This window comes from Styela clava, chromosome 2 (assembly GCF_964204865.1).
Source record: "Styela clava chromosome 2, kaStyClav1.hap1.2, whole genome shotgun sequence".
Lineage (NCBI taxonomy): Eukaryota > Metazoa > Chordata > Ascidiacea > Stolidobranchia > Styelidae > Styela > Styela clava.
Genome location: NC_135251.1, coordinates 23,141,535 through 23,163,438, shown reverse-complemented (window position 1 = coordinate 23,163,438; position 21,904 = coordinate 23,141,535). Strand labels below are relative to the sequence as shown.

The 21,904-nt window shown below is 34.4% G+C and overlaps 1 protein-coding gene across 1 annotated transcript; it reads right to left on the bottom strand.

Moving 5' to 3' along the window:
• Positions 1 to 8,109: 8,109 nt before the first annotated feature.
• LOC120335558 (uncharacterized) lies at positions 8,110 to 20,190 on the bottom strand. The gene is made up of 10 exons (XM_039403086.2): positions 19,894 to 20,190; positions 19,050 to 19,155; positions 16,657 to 16,751; positions 15,580 to 15,648; positions 14,155 to 14,269; positions 12,884 to 13,020; positions 11,856 to 12,452; positions 11,455 to 11,565; positions 11,158 to 11,223; positions 8,110 to 10,681 (listed from the first exon to the last, which is right to left on the bottom strand). The coding sequence occupies exons 1-10, from the start codon at positions 20,021 to 20,023 to the stop codon at positions 9,417 to 9,419; spliced, it is 2,691 nt and encodes an 896-aa protein (XP_039259020.2). The 5' UTR covers positions 20,024 to 20,190; the 3' UTR covers positions 8,110 to 9,416.
• Between the last annotated feature and the right edge of the window lie 1,714 nt (positions 20,191 to 21,904).

Here is a 21,904-nt window from a genome sequence, read left to right as displayed (position 1 = left end):
CTGGGCTTCGAAAATCATCAAAATCGCCATATATGAGTTACGTCAATTTTGCGTCAGATTATCAAAAGTCAATCGGAAAATTCACATAATTCCAAGTTTTTGTTGAAATTCATTAAACTTTGCTTACAATTTGTATGACTTCATCTTTAATTTAAAATAATAAAATCAACCCCCTCTTGACCGGAAACACATGCTGCTGGGCTTCGAAAATCACCAAAATCGCCATATATGAGTTATGTCAATTTTGCGTCAGATTATCAAAATTCAATCGGAAAATTCACATAATTCTAAGTTTTTGTTGAAATTCATTAAACTTTGCTTACAATTTGTATGACTTTATCTTTAATTTAAAATAATAAAATCAACCCCCTCTTGACCGGAAACACATGCTGCTGGGCTTCGAAAATCGCCATATATGAGTTATGTCAATTTTGCGTCAGATTATCAAAATTCAATCGGAAAATTCACACAATTCTAAGTCTTTGTTGAAATTCATTAAACTTTGCTTACAATTTATATGACTTTATCTTTAATTTAAAATAATAAAATCAACCCCCTCTTGACCGGAAACACATGCTGCTGGGCTTCGAAAATCACCAAAATCGCCATATATGAGTTACGTCAATTTTGCGTCAGATTATCAAAAGTCAATCGGAAAATTCACACAATTCCAAGTTTTTGTTGAAATTCATTAAACTTTGCTTACAATTTGTATGACTTTATCTTTAATTTAAAATAAGAAAATCAACCCTCCTCTTGATCGGAAACACATGCTGCTGGGCTTCGAAAATCACCAAAATCGCCATATATGAGTTACGTCAATTTTGCGTCAGATTATCAAAAGTCAATCGGAAAATTCACATAATTCCAAGTTTTTGTTGAAATTCATTAAACTTTGCTTACAATTTGTATGACTTTATCTTGAATTTAAAATAATAAAATCAACCCCCTCTTGACCGGAAACACATGCTGCTGGGCTTCGAAAATCACCAAAATCGCCATATATGAGTTATGTCAATTTTGCGTCAGATTATCAAAATTCAATCGGAAAATTCACATAATTCTAAGTTTTTGTTGAAATTCATTAAACTTTGCTTACAATTTGTATGACTTTATCTTTAATTTAAAATAATAAAATCAACCCCCTCTTGACCGGAAACACATGCTGCTGGGCTTCGAAAATCGCCATATATGAGTTATGTCAATTTTGCGTCAGATTATCAAAATTCAATCGGAAAATTCAAATAATTCTAAGTCTTTGTTGAAATTCATTAAACTTTGCTTACAATTTGTATGACTTTATCTTTAATTTAAAATAATAAAATCAACCCCCTCTTGACCGGAAACACATGCTGCTGGGCTTCGAAAATCACCAAAATCGCCATATATGAGTTACGTCAATTTTGCGTCAGATTATCAAAAGTCAATCGGAAAATTCACACAATTCCAAGTTTTTGTTGAAATTCATTAAACTTTGCTTACAATTTGTATGACTATATCTTTAATTTAAAATAAAAAAATCAACCCTCCTCTTGACCGGAAACACATGCTGCTGGGCTTCGAAAATCACCAAAATCGCCATATATGAGTTACGTCAATTTTGCGTCAGATTATCAAAAGTCAATCGGAAAATTCACATAATTCCAAGTTTTTGTTGAAATTCATTAAACTTTGCTTACAATTTGTATGACTTTATCTTGAATTTAAAATAATAAAATCAACCCCCTCTTGACCGGAAACACATGCTGCTGGGCTTCGAAAATCACCAAAATCGCCATATATGAGTCATGTCAATTTTGCGTCAGATTATCAAAACTCAATCAAAAAATTCAAATGTTTATAAGTTTTTGTTGAAATTCATTCGACTCTGCTTACAATCTATATGACTATATCTTTAATTTAAAATAATAAAATCAACCGCCTCTTGACCGGGACAACTTGCTGCTGGGCTTTGAAAATCACCAAAATCGCTAAATACGAGTTACGTCAATTTTGCGTCAGATTAACTCAATCGAAAAATTCAAAAGTTTATAAGTTTTTGTTGAAGTTCATTCGACTTTGCTTACAATCCATATGACTATATCTTTAATTTAAAATAATAAAATCAACCGCCTCTTTACCGATACAACATGCTGCTGGGCTTTGAAAATCACCAAAATCGCTAAATACGAGTTTCGTCAATTTTGCGTCAGATTATCAAAACTCAATCAAAAAATTCAAAAGTTTATAAGTTTTTGTTGAAATTCATTCGACTCTGCTTACAATCTATATGACTATATCTTTAATTTAAAATAATAAAATCAACCGCCTCTTGACCGGGACAACTTGCTGCTGGGCTTTGAAAATCACCAAAATCGCTAAATACGAGTTACGTCAATTTTGCGTCAGATTAACTCAATCGAAAAATTCGAAAGTTTATAAGTTTTTGTTGAAGTTCATTCGACTTCGCTTACAATCTATAGGACTATATCTTTAATTTAAAATAATAAAATCAACCGCCTCTTGACCGGGACAACTTGCTGCTGGGCTTTGAAAATCACCAAAATCGCTAAATACGAGTTACGTCAATTTTGCGTCAGATTAACTCAATCGAAAAATTCGAAAGTTTATAAGTTTTTGTTGAAGTTCATTCGACTTTGCTTACAATCTATAGGACTATATCTTTAATTTAAAATAATAAAATCAACCCCCTCTTGACCGGAAACACATGCTGCTGGGCTTCGAAAATCACCAAAATCGCCATATATGAGTTACGTCAATTTTGCGTCAGATTATCAAAAGTCAATCGGAAAATTCACATAATTCCAAGTTTTTGTTGAAATTTATTAAACTTTGCTTACAATTTGTATGACTATATCTTTAATTTAAAATAATAAAATCAACCCCCTCTTGACCGGAAACACATGCTGCTGGGCTTCTAAAATCACCAAAATCGCTTTATATGAGTTTCGTCAATTTTGCGTCAGATTATCAAAGGTCAATCGGAAAATTCACATAATTCCAAGTTATTGTTGAAATTCATTAAACTTTGCTTACAATCTGTATGACTATATCTTTAATTTAAAATAATAAAATCAACCCCTTCTTGACCGGAAACACATGCTCTTGGGCTTTGGAAATCACCAAAATTGGCATATATGAGTTATGTAAATTTTACTGCAGATTATCAAAATTCAAAAATTTATAAGTCTTTGTTGAAATTCATTAAACTTTGCTGATAATCTTTATAAATATATCTTTAATTTAAAATAATAAAATCAACCCCCTCTTGACCGGAAACACATGCTGCTGGGTTTTGAAAATCACCAAAATTGCCATATATGAGTTACGTCAATTTTGCGTCAGATTATCAAAAGTCAATCGGAAAATTCACATAATTCCAAGTTTTTGTTGAAATTCATTAAACTTTGCTTACAATCTGTATGACTATATCTTTAAGTTAAAATAATAAAATCAACCCCCTCTTGACCGGGACAACTTGCTGCTGGGCTTTGAAAATCACCGAAATCGCAAAATACGAGTTTCGTCAATTTTGCGTCAGATTATCAAAACTCAATCAAAAAATTCAAAAGTTTATAAGTTTTTGTTGAAATTCATTCGACTCTGCTTACAATCTATATGACTATATCTTTAATTTAAAATAATAAAATCAACCGCCTCTTGACCGGGACAACTTGCTGCTGGGCTTTGGAAATCACCAAAATCGCTAAATACGAGTTACGTCAATTTTGCGTCAGATTAACTCAATCGAAAAATTCAAAAGTTTATAAGTTTTTGTTGAAGTTCATTCGACTTTGCTTACAATCTATATGACTATATCTTTAATTTAAAATAATAAAATCAACCGCCTCTTGACCGATACAACATGCTGCTGGGCTTTGAAAGTCCCCAAAATCGCTAAATACGAGTTACGTCAATTTTGCGTCAGATTATCAAAACTCAATCAAAAAATTCAAAAGCTTAATAAGTTTTTGTTGAAATTTATTCGACTTTGCTTACAATCTATATGACTATATCTTTAATTTAAAATAATAAAATCAACCGCCTCTTGACCGATACAACATGCTGCTGGGCTTTGAAAATCACCAAAATCGCTAAATACGAGTTACGTCAATTTTGCGACAGATCATCAAAATTCAATCAAATAATTCACATAATTCCAAGGTTTTGTTGAAATTCATTTGACTTTGCTCACAACTGTATCTTTAATTTAAAATAACTAAATCAACTCCCTCTTCTCCGGATTGTAATGTTCGTCTGACGTCATTGTTGCTTTAGATTTCTTACCGTAGCTGATTTAGTTGAAATACAAATCCATTTTATGATGTCCACATTGTTTATAAAATTGAATAATATACGCTATGTTTGGTATTATATATGGCCAAGTCAAAACGTGCTGCTACTGTTCTGGTATAGTGAAGTCGAATCTATAAGGTATCTGCTTTTCTCCGAATGTATCATGGGGCTGTCCTTATTGGCCGTTTTTGAGAAATCGACGTTCCAAAAACGATAATAATCTTGTATACCTGAAAAATAATTTTTAAATCACTTAGTCTTTTTTAAAACACTATTTTGCAGTCAAATTCGTTGTATTCAAGTAGTTTAGAGATTTTTCCATGTATTTCCGTGGTCAAATTTTACTTTATCAACCTTTTCAATCTTTATATGTAACTATAAGTGAACTTATATGCGCGTGGAAACTATATTCAATATGTAAAAATATTCTGGCTGAAAATGCTGCTAGCTTCACAGTGGTCACCAACTGCTAGCATACTACGCTCCCTATTGCCAAGTAGCGGTAACATTGGTGAAAGAGTACCGTATACTTTTGCTCAAAGCAAGGTCCTGAACCCCGAACTAAAAAGCAAAATCAGTCCTGATAGAATGGTTTCAAGAGACCCATGAAGCGTTAAGAGCTATTGTTATACCGCCAAATCTTCCCTCTCGGCAACGCAGTGAAAATATATATCCTCATCGGACCATGGTGCCAACAGACACCGTGGTGGTAAGTTGGCAACATGGATAGTGGCACCGTCGTGGCCTGGCTTAAATGCTTCAAGTTCCTAATTACGGATCTGTATATACTTATTATTATACTGTGTTATAGACAGGGTTGCCATCTACCCAGAGCCAAAAATAAGCACGGCCGTCAAAATGTTACTTTTTCAAGGGGAGGGGACTTAACAACGGCAGAAACGCAGAATAAGAATGAAAAGGAGATCATACACGAGTCTCCCACTTTTTATCATTAAAAGTCGCTTCGAACATGGTTGTACGCATCTCCAAAATTGCAAAGAGCTATGGAAAGACACTGCCACACGCAATCTCTAAGACAAGGGTCGGCAACTTTTGTCGCTCCCGGGCCAAAACCAAGTGTTACGAATCTTGGCGTGCTGCACTTTTTTTTTCAAGAAAGTTAAAAACTGAACGGGTGGCTGATGAACCACATTATTTATACAGATTAGAAATTCAAATTTCGGACTTCAAGAGCGAGCGAACACTGCGACAACTCGTGGGCTCAAGTCGTCTTATTATACAAAATATTTACAAATAACATTTAATCGTGGTAGTATAGGGCAACGAAGATTCGACCCTATCTGCGTGTCCACACTCCCGTGTTATTGAACACACGTTAACAGAGTGTAACTCCGATCTTGACTCTTTCAGAGGTCAAAAAGCACACAATGTATTGAATGCCAATTGTTATATTGTAAAGTTGCACAATCGAATTGATCCAAATAACGAATTACACTTGAAACCTTAAAGCAAGTATATGTGATGAAACCAAATTTCTAACTAACAAAGAACAGCAAAGACAAGCTACACTGAGCGAGAAAAATATATCATAAAGGAAATGAATTGGGACAACGACCTTGTTTCAGGCAAATAACATGCACTACTAACAATAAGCGGTGAAAATATTAAAATACACAGTAACTATCCTTATGTACTTGCTACACAATTCCCCCCGACAATAAAAAAAATCAGTTTGCTAATTTTTAAATTTTGTAAGACTAGCTAATAACGGTTTCTGATTGAATAATATGTCGTAAAATTTGACATGTATTGGTGTATTTAATTCTGCATCAAAGTCGCTGATGACAAACTAATGCAACGACACAGGAAAACCAATTTGATTGAGATACCTCCGGTTGAAGGATCTTTTGCGGTGAAATCTACAGATTTTCACGAAATCTTCGATAACACCCAGAACTAAGCCATTGCGTTTGGACAATCGACTTCTTTCTGTTTTGTAAAATAATGAGCGTAATAGTTGATTTGAAGAACAATGTTGACGTTAAAATTTCGTTCGTTGAGAGCAAGTTTCGAAACTGTGAAAGCTTTGTCCAACTCTCGGTAGTTCCAATCGATAAAGATTGCCCGAGGAATTGAAATGTAACAAGAGTGTGGTAGCGTTGAATTTCGGAGAGTCGACGGCCGTGCAAACTTTCGTATCATCAACGTTCCAGACAAATGTAAACGCACCTTTCCGGCAAAACCCGGAATTGGGTGAGCATTGGCTTAAATCAGCTAGGGGAGAGTGAAGTTTTCGTGTCATGTGATTGAAGGTTAAAGTTGAAGTTAAGATCGCGATGTTGTTGATTTGGCCAGACTTTTCAGTGGGCCATGACTCATGAGTATTGGTATTCGACTTGCTTTCCAGTGATGTTGAAATAGAGAAATAGATGGTGATCGACTTGAGAGAATAAAGTAGATGTTCGTCAAACAATAGGTCGCTAAATGCTGCTTTTTGGTGTAAAAAAAAATCGACTTGCGTATATAATATCAATGTTTTTTTTTCTACGTAGCTTGCTTTGTCGATAAACACATTTGAAAATCCAGTAATAATACGAAGTTGTCCTGATAATTTCTAATTTCTCTGAGACGGATTGATTTGCTGAAGTCCATATCTCTTGATCCGGTTGACACACAAAACATATAGTTGTAATATATAGGTTGATAATGAGACACAAATTCAAAGAATTTGGGCGTTGATGCTTGGAAAATAAAAATACACGAGCGTGAACTCGGGCGTTAAACTTGAAGAGTTGAAGTTGAGTTAGTGTTGTCTGATCGTAGGAGGTCCTGGTCCAGATTCCTCGTTTTGAGTCAAAAATCTACCGTGTTCTGGCCTTCTTGACTGCTTAATAAATTGACATACCGCCAAAGACTGCAGTTTGGTTGGCTGCTTGATTCCTGAAATGCTGACGTATGTAACTATCCTTATGTACTTGCTGCAGTAGTATATATTTACGATTTAATGCGACACACTAGATAAAATCAAAATTTTCTAAATGTCTATCACTAATCCTAATTCCTCGCAAGGAAAATTTCATTTTGGTTGAGTAATTGAAAAAGCGATTTTTTTCATAAAGAATGGAAAACGAATTATTAATGAAGAACAAGAATAACATAATAACGATCCGTAGGTTTAAGTGAAGCACTGTGAGCGGGATTATTTTACTCCGTGTGCCGGATATGGCCCGCAGGTGGCCGACCTCTAATCTAAAGTCCTCATACTTTGGTTTCCCGCAATGCTTCTTGTATTTTTATGGTAGTATTGCGGGCACCGATCTCGATGTCGCAATAGCAGTAGTTAATAGAAAATTTCTTTTCATGTTCGAAACAGAACTCATGGTTACGCTTACTCTAAATTGCAGTTTGTCCCTGAAAACAGTATTCCTAAAAACTAGCAGCAACTATTGTGTGTGTCACAGTTTGCCTGGAAATACCGCAAACCTCACCGTTGACAGAAAAAGTTCGTCCCTCGTTTCCACGCAAGCTTTGTACGCAAAATAAGTACTGGTCATTCACGTTTCTAAGACCAAATAAGAACGCGACTCAAAAATAAGCACTTTTTTTTAGAAATAAACACATCGTTACTTTATAAGACGCGGGCTAGAAAATAAGCACAAATCTTAGAAATAAGCACGGTATGGCAACCCTGGTTATAGGCTTTGGTCTATGGAACCAATGGACCCTGTCCCTTTATACATTATACACCACACATGCCCAAAGTAAGGCCCGTTATCCCCATCCTTGACGATAATATATTCACACATTTGAGTTCTCTAACGGCAACTTCCTACCACCAAAACGCCACAGCAGTGAAATTAATAATTTTTGTATTGCAAGGCTGAAAAATTAGTCGCAATTAAAATACATTGTAGTAGCGGTGCATACTGTAAATGCTATATTATACATTATAAGAGGATGCATAGTATCCAATAGGACAATTCAATTGGGCAAAAGTTAAAAGCATTATCATTCAGGATAATGTAGCTGAAGACGAGTGGCATGCATTTAAATTAAGGCACTACAAATTCAAATCTGTGCATTATCTAAATTTAAAATAATATTGTCGAAATCAGTGCAAAACTTGTTAGAGTATATAAAGTGCTCTGTTAGACTGCATAATAATTACAAATATTCACTATTAATTTAAATATTACATCTCTATGAACAAAGTATGAAAACATAGGCTTCTTTGTGGCAAGCGACTGGAGAATATACTTGACAATTTATTTATTTATATATATGTGTTGAAGAGTTAAACAATAGAAACAAAAAAAATCACCTCAACTGTATATAAACTAAATTGCAAAAAAGAAAATACATCATGCCAGTATGCTACAGATCACAAGAATATGACAATACTAAATAAGCGCTCACATATTTTTATCAGTGGCCATACGAAATTTAGTAATTGACTACATGTACAAAAACAGAGTTAGTGAGAAATAAAAGTATGGTAAACTACTTACAGAGAATGAATCAAAAAAATAATCCTAATTTTGACATTATATGTCATGAGCTGGAGGATTAGACACCCAAATCATGGGAATGAACACCTGCCACATTGTATGGCAATTAGAACTATAATATAGTTGATTTTTCATGAGGAAATGTTGACAGTGAAATATTAAATTGATGATGCATTAGATGCCCAAAGTTGGAAACCAGAGAAGATTTCACAGAAAATGATTGATCTAGAAACATGGAACTTATATCAGAAAAAATGATAAAAATTTGTATTTAAGAATGACGAGAAGGGGCACATATAGAAAAAATTTAACACAGAGACATTGATTGTGATTTTGAATTGTTATATCCCTTGTTAAGAGATGGAAAACACAATCGATAATCATGTCATGTCGTACAAACAATATGAAGTCTATGGAAGATAATAATATTTATAATAAAATTTTTCCATTTATATCAATTGCGTTTGGCTTATACTCAGCTACCTGTTGTACAATATATAAACAATGTAAATTTAATAAACATGATTCCTGAAACATCGCATGATTTTCAATCACCAATAGAAGCAAATAGCACAAGCAATAATATGATGAATGGAAAAAGGTCGAATAAGGTAAAAAAAATAGCACAAGTTTCAAATACAATATGTGCATTCACTGATTGAATCTTTCACGCATTGCTGCAACACCGGACATTTGTTTAGTATCTGGTTTTGGTTTTATTGGTGGTGGGGGTTTACTTACACCATGTGAAAAATCCTTGAGCTTTGGTGTTAAATTAGGTTTGGGTGTCTTAGGCATAGGTGGTGGAATTCCCTTATTATCTGTTGACTTTGAATTTGGTTCATATGAATGGTGGTTCCATTTAGAATTATTGGCTTGCTTTTGTTGCGACAAAAATGTTTTTGGTGGAGACCGAGGATTAGACATACCTTTAACTGGTTCCTGTTGTTGCCAAGCAGGCGTTACCTTCGTGGGTGTATCAGCCTGTGTAGGCTTGAGTTTGGTTTGCAACCATGCTGGTTTGTTACCATCAGCAATATCTAATGTAGTTTTTTGTGGGCTATTCGTTGTTGATGTTGGAAAGCGCGGATTTGACTTCCAGGAATTGACTGGATTTTGATCTGGTTTGTTGGATGTAGACATGACAGTGCTTTTACTCTCAATTGAAGCAGAGGATGGTTTTCCGATCGGAACTTTTGGTTTCAATGCAGGGACCTTCGGAACAACTGGACCCCTGAACACAGCTGCGCCAGGACTATTTGGCACAGGCTTGGGTGATATTCCAGGACGATCCTGGGACATTGGTACAACTTCTTCATCTTGATAAACTATTTCTGTGATGGCATCAGAATCTGAGTATGGAGACTCATATGACTGATCAGGATCATCTTCTAATGGAATATCATAAGGTCCCTCAGGCTCTGGCAAAAGATTATCATCATATTGTTCAGATGCTGGTTGATTGCCAGTCGAAAGAGATGTGTTATTGTACAAAAATTTACTATTAGGCTTACTAGGAAGAGCAGGTGGCATTGGGAATATTGTACCTGGCTGAGGAGGAGGGGAATAAAACTGTTTTGGAGGTGACATAGGCGAGAGGTGGGATGTTTTATTAGGCGATAAGTGGGATGTTTTATCTATAGCAAATGGAGGACCATGGGCATTATTAAAATCATGTGGTCGATATTGTTGTCCTGAAAATACATTATCTTTTGGGCTTGTAACAACAGGCCAGCCACTGCGTTTATTCTCAGGTGGTAATGGAGGCGCCCTATCTGGCCAATCAATAGGATTTTCATGAAACTCAGTGAAACTGTTCCTTTCATCTTGGGGTTCTGGAAGTGGAGGGAGAGGCTTGGTGGAAGGTGATTGTAACGGTCTGTATCCACCTGGTCTTTGAAAATTGTCTTCATTGGCTGAAAGCAATAATAGATACATTCAATTATAAGTACTAGCGTCTATGTTTATAAGAATATCCACAGAATTTTGCACTGAAATTGGATAAAGTGGAAACTGGCTTCAATTTTATGCACAATTTTTATGAGCAGCTAAAATTGAAAAGAAAAACGCATTTACTGGTGCTGGTGGAATTCTGCAAAAATAATTGAGTACCATTGCTCTTAAAAATATACAACCCTAGATTTCCTTGGACAGCGGTTCCCAAACTTTGCTCGTGCGACGCCAAATTATCAAGGAAAAAACCTTGTGGCGCAATTACACGAAAAAAATGGTGCTTGTAAATAAAACTCAATTTTGTGATCGTTATTGTGCACTTTATGCCTTTTAAAGTTGTAAACATGTAGGCCTAAGAAATATGGCAAAAGGTCAATTCTTCCTTCTCAACTTCGCCTGATCTTGGGTAATTAAACAATAACTATAAAGAACAAACAACCTGTATTTGCTATACTCTTTGGTCTTTGAGGCTTGGGACCAGGTTGAGGAGCCTTAAGATCTGTACCTGATTATTTCAAAATAAACAACAAAATAATCACAAGCAAACAAATAATATCACATAAAGCATGCAATGAAATCATGCACAAAACCAATGCCAAAATACTTTATAAAAACAAGAAGTTTACTCTCAAAATAAACAAAAAATTCCCATAAATTGACCACAATGTTTTCCTAAATCACTGTAAATTTAAGAATTTATATAAAAGAGAAGAGGAGACTAATAATAGTATCTAACCAAGCTTAGCTGACAGTTGCTCATTGAGTTGTGCTTGGATTGTTAAACATGGCATAGAATGACGTTTGAATTCAGGTGATAAATTTTGCTGTTTCCCGTAGCCACCCACTCCTTCAAGAAATGAATAACAATGAGGTAAGTATTGATATTATTTGGGTTGAACTCAATTTTGCAAAAGCACTATGGAGGTGGTGTATTGTAGTAGAGCTTTTAAAATAAATTTGAATGCCTCCTGAGATAAATTATGTTATATAAGAATAAAATTAGACATATAATCTCCAACAAAATTAGAAAAAATGTATTTTTATATCTCCATTGATCATATTCATTTAATTGCATTGAAATTCGCTAAATTGGGCCATGGTGTTTGGAACCAAGAGGACAATACAAATCATACACACCTTCAGATCTCATTCGATTGTGATGTGGATTTGTTGAAGAATGAATTGGAAGGTTTTCTTTGGGGGAAAAGCGAGATGGGAGAATACTTGATTTCGGCATGTCAGTTACTCTGGGTGTCCAGTTCTGTTTGGTATCAGCGCGTTGGCGCAGTGCTGGAGGACTATGAGTTGGAGGACTATATTTTGGTATGTTAGAAATTGGACGAGATGGAGGCTGCAATTGACTTGAAACTCTGCCAGGAAACATTTTTTTATTCAATTCATCAGCCAATGAATTAAAACCGAATTCTCCCACAGCAACTGAATGAGGCCGAGGAAAAGAATGTTTTGGAGAGATCATTGGACTTTTTTGTGGAAAGTGAAATGGCTCGTGGCTTCTCTCAGTCGGAGGTGATGTATGACTATAACTTCTGATATTCCTATTAGTATGCGTAAAATGTGGGACACTTGAAGTGGGGCTTTGAAATTTTGGTGTGAGAGTAGGAGAATGAATCATAGCCGAGTGTTGAGCTATATTGCCATGGTGTGCTGTTGATGTAGACACGAAGTTGGGGGTTTCATAGTCAGAATCTGGGTCAGAATCCCATTCGTCAGATCCTTTGAACCAGAATCATTAATAAATCATTAACTTACAACAAAATATTGAAGCATCAAAAAAAATAAAGAAATATAACTAAACAAAAGACAAGCTGCATGCATTTTTTTTAACTAGAAATGAGTTAATTCTGCAATGAGTATATTTTGTAGAGTAACACATAAAAACAACTAGATGTTGCAGTTTTATTACGTCCAAATTGGCCAATTTATTAGAACTTTAATGACCAGTAATCAGTTTTTGGGGTATTGAGAATGAATAAATAAAGTTGATAGAAAATAAAGTAATTTTAATACATAATTATTTACTATTCAGCTATCCTACCGATCACATCTAGCAGAAATGAAATTTCAACCCAGGTAACGCAAGCAGATAATGAACAAAAATTCAATGTTGATTAAAACATGGAATAATGATAAATTTAAATTATTACCACTGGGTTCAAACGGTTCATATAGATCATCTGGTTGTTCCGTCATAGAGGATGTAGAACTACCAATCCCACTTGTAATTGTTACATTGGTGCATGATGACACATTGCTATGCGGTTGTTGTTTAAGTCTCTGTGGGCTGAAATATTGTTTTAGTAAGTCCGCAAGTAAAGCAAAACAAATAAAAAAAGTCAGCACAGCAGTGCAATGAAATTGTTTCAAATGTTATGACTATGATAAATCGTAAATCCCATCAAACTATTAAATGACTACCATTATCAACTATGGAATCTCCAACAGAAGGTGATGAAAATATGCAAAATATAGACAAAGCCACGTATGGCCAATCTTTTCTACCGAATGGGTCAAATATTATTATTTTAATACTACAAAGAAGAAAGTGAGGCATAGATTACAGTGACTAATGAGTTGTTCAGCATGGTTTGCCGCCTTTTTTAACGATAATAGGATTTTTTTGTGCAGAATACTTTATTCCCCATGAGTACCGGTATGCTTTTTTCCAAAATTACCACAATATGGTTGCAACAGGCTTTGTTATTGGAAATATGACTGATGTATGTGAAAAGTATAATAACATATCGATCAATGCATTTTGACATTTTCTTACAATAATACCCAATATGTAGCCCCAATTTTTTAAATGAAATTCAGATTGGATGTGCGTTTTATGCATAAAAAAATATGGTAATCAGTGAGGAACTGGCTGTTGCATTCAGGTGACAAAACAAAGTCTAATTTCGAGAATGTAGTATATAATCTAGATTTATTGCAGCAAAAACATTAAGAACCTGAATTGTAAGGTAAATAATATAAAACTGTTATATTTAACATGAAGTGAACTATAAATTTAAAAGTTGAGGTCTGACAATGAAAGACATGTACGAAAAGCTTCAGCACAAACATTGTCCAAGTGCTCCATAATCTTTCATTTAATGAACAGCATTATCACAAAAAATGGTGAACTCAGAAACTCGCTAGATAACTGAGTCAATCAATCAGGAGTTATTATTAGCCACGTAAGCAATGATTGACTGGTAAGTGTGTGGCTGTATTGTATACATTTATCTTAATAACTACTCCATGAGTCGTTTAACACTGAAAATAAATACTAAATGTAGCAACTATACTTCCTTTTTAAAGCAATGTTTGCAGAACACCTCCAACAATTTACATTGTTTCGAAGTTTGTGAATATGATATGAAATAGTCATGTGGATTTTCATATCTATGAACAATATATAATAGATACTCACAATGGAACAGCATTGTCATGGACACTATGTGATCTGCCATTGCTTGCCTCCAGATGAGGATGTGGTTTTTTAATAGGATTAGGACATGATTGACTATGACGAATATCTGAGAAGCCTGCAATACATAAATAATTTTTATTAAAACAAAAAATAGGTAATAATAGATAATATTCTGAAAACATAATCCAGAAAAAGGATGCTCGCCATTCTGATATAATAAAGAAGTTGATATAATAAAGCTGATATAATAAAGAAGAAATTGTATATCAGAATTATCACTGTCAAGATTTCATATGAATTTATTTGGAAAAGCTAAAAACTAGGCGACAAGCGTTCTTAGCAGTCCAGTGAAAAGGCTTACACACGCCATAGTTTTTTTAGCAAAATTTGATTTTCACAGAGCTTGGGAGTGAAATTCTTGCTTAGGGAGTCTGAGCAAAATTTTTTAAACATGAAAAAGGAATTCCATTGTGAAATCTCTCCGGCGCCACAGCCCCGAACGCTTTTTAGACCCTCAAGACTCTTGAAAACTTGTGTTTTTAGACCCCCCCTTTGAAAATTCCTGTCTACGCCGTATATCCAGTTAATTAATTTCGCTGCTTATGAAACATTGTAAGGCTAACTTGCTATAGTTGCTAAGGTTCATCATAGTTCTTGTGAAAATCTTGGACAATATTATAAAAATGATGAGTCAAAAATAGCATCAACTATGTATTTACACAGTGAAATAGAAATTGTTAAGTCATTCCTGAATGAATCACATAATTTCTAAATTTAAAGCGATGCCTCAATAACCTTTCAAAATGTACGTCTGCACTATTATTAACCTTAATAAAGTGGATCAATATCGAACTTGGATAATTGTCAAAATTAAGACTTGCTGAAGCTTCCAACCATTTGCCTTTATACATTCAGAAATAATACTAGTTGTAATTTGTTAAATACAAAATAGATACAACTTATAATAGCAATTTACAAGCAATGTAGATCTGCGATCGAGCATTGACTAGATCAGTGTTTCCCAAACCGTAGCCAGCGGGCCAATTACGACCTGTGTAACGATGTATTATGGCTCGCAGAACTTGAGTGAAAATAGTATACCACTCTGTTTTCACCTTTTTGCGTTCTAGACACCGCCAATTGATACGTCATTATCACAGTTGATGCACATGTATATTTGTAACAATTCAATCATACCGGTAATTAATTATACGTAACGATACCGTCACCAGCCCCTTGCAGGCGCTCCCCTCTCTCCACATATGAATATTTCTCTGCCTCTAATTTTGGCCTCCGGTCAATCAACTTTGGGAACAACTACACTAGATTGAATAATAAAATTCTATTGTAGACTGATACCGTATTTTATATACATCCATTCAAACAAAATAATAAATTCCCTAAAATATGCAAATAGGAACATACCTTTAACATTATATTGTTCAATCTCTAGACGAAAAGCTTCCATCCATTCATGCATGTCTGAGGTGTTTTCTGAACATATTAAAATAAGTTGAATAACATTCAAACAAAATAGGTTATGATAATGAGTAATAGGACATTAATACAAATGAAAAACAAAGAGGAACTATAACAATACGACATTCATTATCTTCACTCCTAAAATGATTGTGTTTCTTCTTAGATATAACCACTTATCATTCAACATAGTGTCACTGTCGATATTATTAAGCATTTTACGGTTTACCTATATGTAAGTATAAGTTCGATATTAATAAGCGCATGTATCATTCATTATGTCTATAATAGGATAAGAATTTCATATTTATCCCTGCTGAATAGACGACTAAATCATAGGGCAAACCGACCTCTTGACCAGTTACTAGTCCATGTCCGGTATTGGAATAGTTAACAAGTTATTTGTTTCAGTATCAAAATGACGGTGGAGCAAGTCGTTACAGACTTATTGAAAGCTTAAGCGTCAATAATATAATACATATAAATCTGGAGTTTCCCATCTTATAAAACTGCATTCTCATATATTTTGGCTCACATAGAATAGAATTCAAAAGACATGACTCCTCGAAGAGTCAAAGATTAAAGAGTATCACTTCCTGCCATTCATAATTTTTTTGAACCAAAGTGTACGTGTGAGAACGAAACTGCATATTACGTTACAATTAATATGACTTCATTTTCGACCGGTGATCACCGTCAAAAACGATAGGGAATTCAGTTGCGCAGTGGAAATAAAATGACAAATTTTGCAAAGTACACTACACTTTTAAGTCGATGGCGAAAAAGTAATAGTAATAATTAATTACAAAATTCTCTGATAAAAGTGCATTCATTATTCCATGGCAATCTCATTGTTAACATTCACACTTCTCAGAACATATTCAGAATGAATGTTAAAGTTATATGTTTCAATTTAAATTATATGTGCATTACTACACAGTCATTTACTAATGTGACCATTTTTGTAGTGTAATAAGAAATTACAAATCTGCAATAAAAAATAAATTTTTTAGTCATTTATACCTGTAGAAAAGAACCATGTTCTTTCATTTGCTTTCTTGCTGTATATTTTGAATACAAAGGGCATACTTGACTGTTCTTCCTCTGCATTGATGACTCTGAAAATTAAAATAGGTTAAACCCTGACCTTAAAATAGCTACACCCTGGTTTCTTGTTTACTGAAAGTATTTGCAAACTAAATAAAAGCAGTGTTGAAAGTTCGCAGGTTATAGTTGTAAAGTCTTTTATTATACTGTGTCATGTGACAGACGCACTTTACTGGTGCATAACAAGAGCGTGACCATGAATTTGTGATACTTCAATGTAAAAAAAGAATATTACTTGAACATACACATAAGCATTGATATACAAAATGTGTTGATTATATAAATGCACGATAAAATGATAAATGTTGTTAACCCACTAACTTTGATGTAATCAATCTGGTCTTACTCATATAGCAACTGATTCTTCTTGTGAGGGATTATTGTATGATAAAGCATAAAGCACCCAGAAATTCCCATGTAATATTACAGAAATTGAAACGAAAGTGGCTTCGTCATGTTATAGGAATAGAAATACAAGTAGGCCCTAGTCAATTTTTATTAATATTTACTCAAGGCAATTTCACACTCACAATGAAAATGGACAGTAATGAAGAAAACTCATATAAAAGTCAAAAGTAAAGTTGCACGTGACCACAGACATACCAAAGGCTATAAAAAACATATCAAGTATTTGCCAAGATTGTTATAATATTTCACAGAAGCAAAAAATTGTAATATTACATATGCTATTGCTACTATTTTTCGAAATATGTTCTGTGTGTGATCTTCTTGAAGTATAATATTTCATGACTTTTTGCTATGCTTGAAATAGAAAATCTAGAGTACTTCATTGAGTTGCGAGTAGAGTGGTGTACCCAAACTTGTTTTAGCCTCGTGATTAAACAGCTGCTGGTTTATCTCAAATTTCTTTGATAAATTAATCATGATGGGTAAAACAACAATGCTCTGATAATTTTGGGTGATTCGAAAAATTTAAGATCACATGATCACCCTTCCGTTCAACAGGTCAGTCGTCTTAACAAACTGTACAGGTCATATTATAAAGATATTAAAATATAAAATTTTGATGTTAAGTTGAACAATTTTGAAAGTGCGATCCTAGTTTCCACCATCATATTCAAAATACACATTAATTTAATACATAATAAGTCTTTTTATTTGTCAACATAATCAATATTTTGATATTTGAGGTTTTTAACACAAGTATTTGTAAACAGCATTTTGATTTAAAAACAAACCACGAAACCTCAAACACACCCGGTTTCACTACTTCTCTTTAAAATGTCAATTATCATTATCCTAATTTTTTTCTCCAAATAAAATCAAGTGTTGATCAAATTTTAACCAGCACACATTAAACAAATTTGCATATCGACTCAAATGTGATTAAATATAGGTATGACCCATGTTTGAGAATTTATTAATTCCATTTACCTTCATTCATTCGAACTACTTGAATAACCATTAACTACACATATTAGTTTCACTCTTTTGTTGATATAGTTGACAATGTAACACATTCATTGCTTATGATGGAGAACTGATAACGAAAATAGTTCATGAAGGCTAAAAGATCATCATTAGATTGATATCAAGAAACCATGGAGCCGCTCCCATGAAAATACACCGCTCTTTTGTGTACATAAAATTTATGAAATTCATTGGGGTAAATATAGGGCATCATATTAATAAATCATTTAAATGCAAACATCTGGCCAAAATAGGCTTCCGAATTGCAAAAGTTCGATTTGACAAAATTTGGCTTTACTCAGTTGTAATTTATATGCAATGGTCTGTATTATTTTCTTCTAAGCTTGTGACTCCCCCTCCCCCAGAAAAAATAAATGAAGAAATAAATTGTGAGCAGTCTAGTTTTTTTAAAAACCTTTCAATCATTCAAGTCCATATAATGACATGGCCACAGCACAAGTTGCAAAACACGCCATATGGTCGTGGTGCTTGCAACTTGTCTAAATGTACTCACAATCTTTCTCAGAGCACAAACAAAACTTACACAAAGAAATTAGACATTGGGAATATGATAACAATTTTGACAAAAATTGACTGCGATGACAATTTGACAATTTTGACTGCCATGACTATGAGTCTTCTCTACAACAACTCACAAGCAGGCAATTACACAGAATAAACAGAATGCTTCATTTGTTCCTAAAGTCCTATTCACTTTTAACAAGAATCCACCAAAAATAATTCTGGTCAAATAGAAATAGTTCTCAATCAGATATTGGTAAATTTATTTTCTATAAGGTTCTACAACAAATTTTATATTGCCTTTTTTCAGGCCATGTAAATACAATAATAATATGTGAATCGAAAAATATAATTACGTATTGCTGAATCCTTGAAGCGAAAACTTTCCTTGTGGCTTATCAGATGATTTGTCTTTGTAATAATAAACCCAACCTCTGCTGATAATCACAAAACGTGTTTCATCTGAAAAAAATGAATGCGAATTTACACAATACAAAAGTATGTATCTGATGCTTTCAATTTATGCTTGGTATACACATCTGGTAAAATGAAGGCTACTAAACTGAAGTTGACTTCCTTTATATGAGGTCTCAACTAAGGGTAAATTCTTTCTTTCAGTGACAGATTTCCCCCTTGGGCTATTATTTATATTTGTTGAAATGAAGATTGGAGAATAAATTCTAATTTTGAAAATTGAATAGAGAATAAAAGTTAATGACCCCTGCTTTAAAGCAACTTAAACATTTCTGATTAATTCACTGGGGCTATTAGAGTAAAATTTCAATAAAGAAGAAATTTAACTGTTTGGATATAATGAGATTTCACAGAAAAGAATAAAAGAGGAAAGAAAAAGTGTAATGAAGATAACCAAACTCTGGCTTCAAATTGTCACAAGTTTGTAGGCCAAAAGCAGTATGAAAAATATGTTCATACCACAATGGCAATATCCAATATCAGAATAATGAATTTTATCTAGGTAACTTAAGTCCCAAAAGTGTCATACTTCACAAAGAAGTAACTTCTCATTTCGAAAACATGTATTGACTCACTAGAAAAGAAAATAGTTTAAATTGTAATTTTAAATGAATTTGCTGGTGCGCATATTGTTAAACAATATGACTTGGAAAAAATTTCAAAAGTATGGTGGTCAGATAATATAACATTAATTAAATATATGCAACATGAATTTTCATTACTTACATTTACTTTGTATTAATGGGATTTTTCTCCCTCCTGATTTCTTTTTAACAACACCATATTTCCGCACCTCCTTTCCCCTATATATCTGTATGGCTGGAACATCTTCGAATGCAGGTGGGTATGGCTCCATAGTTTTAGTTTTTTAACAAACCATAATTAACATCATCATAAAGGGAAGTTATGAAACCTTCAATTGATCTTGAAACTCCATATTAAAGATATTTTTAGCTTCATTGGTTTATCATTTTCTCCGGAAACAACTATTAACTATCTCTGAATATTGTAACATTGAAACATGATCAAACTAGTTAATAGTATTAGCTGATAAGGGCATTGGTATGATTTTTATATTTATCCCAGTTGAAGAGGAGAGCTGATAAGTTGGGAGTTGGATAAACCAGTTATGATAATAGTGAACAACTGAAGTCTCTAATCTAATTTGGTACCAATCATTGTCAGTCGTGTAGAATGCCATAATATACTGTTATATGGGCGCATGTTCACTAATCATCGTAAGTACTTCTATTTGGCATGGCACAACCATTTTGGCAAATGTTTTTCCTAACCCAATAAAAAAAAATAGCAAGTTGCATACAATCTTGCTGCTTCATTACAAGTTACAAGAACTTGCTTCGGAAAAAAATAATTTTCACCAGAAATAGGATAGCTTGGTGGGCCTTATTACCGTAAGTTACCATGGCGTCGTAGTGACATAATTTTTGAATGTCGTAGACTCGTTGTCAGGTGGGAGTTCAGTACGGCACACGGATACCTGGCCCATTATATGTGTATTTTATTAGGAGCTATTGAAACAGTTACAGCGTTTACTTCGCTAGCCCACAGACAGACAGACTGGACAGATGCATAGGTGCAGGAGGAAAACAACATACCAACTACTGAACTATATCAATCATTTCTTATGGTTAAGATATCAGTCATTCATAAAACCAACTATGTTCGAAATGACTATGACCATTAAAGCCTAGGCCTATACATCTAAATCAGGGGTTCCCAAACCACGGCCTGCAGGCCAAATCCGGCCCGTGTAGGTACCGTAACGATTTAAAAAGGCCCGGCAAGCTTGAGTGAAACAATGATCAACAAATTTTGTTTCTACCTTTTTGCGATTCAGATACCGCCAATTGTCTGATTGTTATGTTATTACTGTACCGGTATTATCACAGTTTAAGCACATGTTCACTGTAACAATTCAATTATACCAGTACCGGTATCTCAATTATATGTAGGATAGGATAGGATTTACATATTTATCCCGGGGGAGAGGAAAGCCGATAAGACAGCTCATCCATATGGCGAACCGCGGCCTCTCGTCCGGATACCATTCCAAGTCGGGTGTAGGATTAGTTATATTGTTTTGTTTTCGGAAGCATGGACTTGATGGTGGAGGAAGCCGTAACCGACCAGCGGTTACGTGAACCACCCAACGACGGCGAGGAGTCCAGCAATCCTCTCGCACATAATCATCCCTGCATGAGATTCGAACCTGCGAACCCACGCAGAGTAATTAGAGGTGCGGTGGCGAGCGTATTCCTAACGCTTAGCCCGTTGAGCCACACCGCCGCGCCAAACCGCACTGCCGTGTACCGGTATTAGGATTACATAGGGAAGTAATTTAGTTATCAACCACAAAATAAAGCAAGCTTAGAGATGTCAGAAAACACATGAAAATTAAGACTGAAAACAGACGTTTCTTGGATAAATAGCATACTGGTACCTATGTCCCTTACTCTGCCACTAACCAAAGTTACCCTAGCAGACATCTCCCAGCGGACATCTCTCTCATTTTCGGAACGGTAAAATAGCGTTGCCAGAAAACGATTTAACATGGCACTTAAATGCCGCGACGGAAAAAAAGGAAAGCTAGTCGCAATGTACTTGCCAGATTTACGGCGAAATTTTGCTACACTCGGAATTACACAAAACTTTTCTGTAATTTCCGATGGCCGGGCAGATTTTTGAAGTTGATATAAAAAAAGAACTTATATTGAAG

What these genes read in the sequence shown, in the direction of transcription:
- LOC120335558 (XM_039403086.2), bottom strand. Translation starts at nt 20,023, where the DNA reads ATGGAGCCATACCCACCTGCATTCGAAGATGTTCCAGCCATACAGATA. An exon ending in AACATGGTTCTTTTCTACAG is followed by an intron (nt 15,649 to 16,656) that starts GTATAAATGACT and finishes TAATATGTTCAG; the next exon opens with AAAACACCTCAGACATGCAT. An exon ending in CAATCGAATGAGATCTGAAG is followed by an intron (nt 11,566 to 11,855) that starts GTGTGTATGATT and finishes CATTTCTTGAAG; the next exon opens with GAGTGGGTGGCTACGGGAAA.